General features: G+C 38.1%; 1 protein-coding gene across 1 annotated transcript; it reads right to left on the bottom strand.

Moving 5' to 3' along the window:
- LOC111469692 (transcription factor bHLH63-like) lies at positions 1-2,760 on the bottom strand. The gene is made up of 6 exons (XM_023115069.1): positions 1,774-2,760; positions 1,505-1,639; positions 1,329-1,400; positions 1,005-1,229; positions 805-910; positions 1-212 (listed from the first exon to the last, which is right to left on the bottom strand). Exons 1-6 carry the CDS (start codon positions 2,476-2,478, stop codon positions 175-177), a joined length of 1,281 nt encoding a protein of 426 aa, XP_022970837.1. The 5' UTR covers positions 2,479-2,760; the 3' UTR covers positions 1-174.
- Between the last annotated feature and the right edge of the window lie 476 nt (positions 2,761-3,236).

Genomic DNA, 3,236 nt, shown 5'->3' with positions numbered 1-3,236 from the left:
TATTGTGATTAATTATCATTACTCTTATTCAAATTGAGTCGAACATATACATACAAAATATATATAAATATTTTCTAGTTATATACTGTGATAAAAAAAAAATATATATATATATATATAGAGATACGAAGTCAATGAGAGTAATATTTTGATTGAATCTCGTAGCTAACTACTTCACATTTCCATTTTTAAGTTGCTTCCTTCCATGGAACCTACAAAACAAAAACAAAAAACATTAAAATTTTAGATATGTAATTGATTGCGCATCAAAAAACATTTCATCAACCATACCCAAGATTCGATCTTAAAACAAACATCATATCCAACAAATCGACTTGTAAACAATCTTCATTGACCCGATTTAATTAGTTGAGTAAACATCAAAGTTAAATTGTTGTTCACAAGCTAATCAATTTGATTTATTATTATAAGCACATCATCGAGATAACGATATCATTTATTCCAAACAAACATAGGTTGATATTGAATAACGATCTTAAAACTCGTGGATCAAAGTGGTGCACAATTGAAAGTGGTGGACAAACCCATTAGAAAGAATAGTGCAAAATTGGTGGGAATCTATATAAATTCTTTTCTTTTTCTCAAAGCATTGGGAATATCCAATGGGCTCATAAAAATTTCAGAAAAAAAAATGAAAATTTGATGGAGGGACCATGGAAATGTCTCAATCTATCAATTTTTAAATATCCACTTTCTTAATTTCTCTGAATTTTCTTTCTCCAGTCATAATTGCAAGAACAAGCGGAAGAAGAATTGACTGCACAGTTTCAATCTCATCTTTACCTGTGTAAGGTTGAGATGAAAAGGCGTTTGATGATCTTCCTTGATCGAAACCCACATTGTACAGATTCTGCAAATCCACGTCCCACCCTGAAGAGCCTTGAAATTGCTGCATCGATTCATTCATTTCATGAATTACAAACTCCAAACGATCGGAAACGAATCGAAAACGGCGGAAAATTGAAATCAAAGGAAGGACTTACGGTGAGGCAGGATGAATCGAGGAAATTTTCCGGGAAAGAAACAGGGGCGCTGATTGTTCTTCGAAGAGCGACATCGGAGGTATTAATTCCCATTTCTAATCCACAACACGGAACGATTTGTTGATTGTTTCGATTAAATTGGAAGTAGGATGAAGGATCTGTGATCTCTGATGAAATTCCACCGATCGCCGCGAAGTTTGCGGTGGTGCAAGGAGGGGGAAATACCTGTTTGTTTGTTTGTTTCCCGGGAAAATTTTAGATTCCGCCGTCGATTTTAATCTGATTAAATGAGTTTGGAGTTTGGGAATCATTTAATTCTGTTACCTCTTTGAGGAAGAGATCATCCACATTGAAGTCCAGCCTTGGATTAACTGCAGCTAACTTCATGGACAAGAACTGTTTGTGAAAATGCCACAAAGAAAATTTTCGATTTCAGAACGATTTTTTTCAATGGAACGTAGGATTTTTGTGTGTAGAGATTGAGAAAACTTGATTTTTACCTCCACTTGTCTTTGAAGAGATTGAACATAGTTTATGATCTCGTCGAGCATTCCAGCTTTTCCAGTGATTTTGTTGCATCCTGGTACTAAATCTTGCAAGTACTTCATTCTTTCACTGATTTTTTCCCTTCTAGCCTGCATGAACACAAAAAAAAAAAAAAAAAAACATGATTGGTTAAAGGAAACTCCCCCCAAATGGGTCAAAATGAAAGAAATCAAAGAAAGAATAAGCAACCCAGAAGCGGAAATAGAGTGTTTTCTTGGCTTACTCTTTCTGCTAAGCTATGGCTATCAGTGGCTTGGCCACGGCGAGCTCTGACATGAATGTAATCAGGCTTTTTAACCTCTGAGGCTTTGGAGGTATCAGCTGAAGTTTCTCTGTTGTTGTTTGTTGTGGTTGTAATGGTTGAATTGTTGTTCTTGGTGCTGTTTTGATCTGTCGTTTTTGATAATTCTTCTTCTTCTTCTTCTTCTTTTTCTTCTTCTGAACTTGCTTTGATCCTCTTCTCTTTGTTGTTAATGGGGTTCTGAACTTTCTCAGCTTTCCTTTTCTTGAAGCTTTCTCTTCCAGCCGCCGCCGCTGGATTCACCGCCGGCGGGCAGCTGGAGGTTCTAGAAAGAGAAGAATTTAGTTCATAAGCAGTGGGGGGATTCAACAACAGAGAAGGATCAGACCACCCATCTTCCAAACCAGGGTCAGGCTTCACTGCTCCCATTACCATCTCCACAAGTGACAACCCACCATCGCCGCCGGCGCCGGCTGCACTCATGAAGCCCGGAAACCCGGTGAGGTGATCCGACGGTGGAAATCCAGCGCCGTAATCCATCATCCCATTGAATGACTGCAGCTGCTGCTGCTGATACAAAAGCTGATCTTGTTGCCATTTGAAACGAGCCCTCTGCCTCTCAAGAACAGTGAGAGTGTCAACACAATTCTCAGCCGTGTTCGACATTTCTGGCAATGCTCTGTTCATCTTTCTTTGTTCCAAAACCCCACCTTAAAAAAACAGAGAAACCCCCAAATTTGAAGGAAATCCCACCACCAAGAACCAAAAGAAGGTCTCAACAAGGAGGGGGAAAATGGGTTTGAAGATTAATCGAGAGAGAAAAGGGGGGTGGGAAGTATATAAAGGTGAAAAAGTTGGGGGGTGGTCGGAGAGTGACTGCAACTGGCCGGAATTATTGGTGTAGAGAGAGAGAGAGAAAGGCAGAAGAGAGAGAGGGAGAGAAAGGGGAATGGGGCAGAGAGGTGTGGAATGAAGCCATAACCATAGGCCGTGGGGGTGGGGCAGACTGACATGACTGCCACGTGAGCATGTCCGGAGTATACCAAAACAGAGATAGAACGGAGTCTCAAACACCTGCAGCTCCCAACCTCCAACGGGGTTCCTCCAAATTATGAAATCCCAAAAATATAGGAACAACCTGTTTTTTTTTGTTGTCCCTCAATATTAACAGAAATTTTGATAAAATTGTTTTCTAATTTAATTAAAATATTTGTCTAATTCTTTAAAATTTTATTAGTATTAATTATAGAAATCAACTCTGCATGATTTTTAATTTCAAAATTTTTAAATACTAGACAATATATTGATTTGAGAAAGAAAAGAAAAAAAAAAAAAGAGTATATATCCGAGATATTTTTTACCCTCAATAATTGGACTAGAAGGTGATTGATCTTTGCAGTTATTTTGTTTGAATCGATATCATTGAGATGATGAGTCTAAGGTTG

This window comes from Cucurbita maxima, unplaced genomic scaffold, assembly GCF_002738345.1.
Source record: "Cucurbita maxima cultivar Rimu unplaced genomic scaffold, Cmax_1.0 Cma_Scf00002, whole genome shotgun sequence".
Taxonomy (NCBI): domain Eukaryota; kingdom Viridiplantae; phylum Streptophyta; class Magnoliopsida; order Cucurbitales; family Cucurbitaceae; genus Cucurbita; species Cucurbita maxima.
The sequence above is the reverse complement of the archived record's forward strand: the minus strand, read 5'-3'. Positions and strand labels throughout refer to the sequence as shown.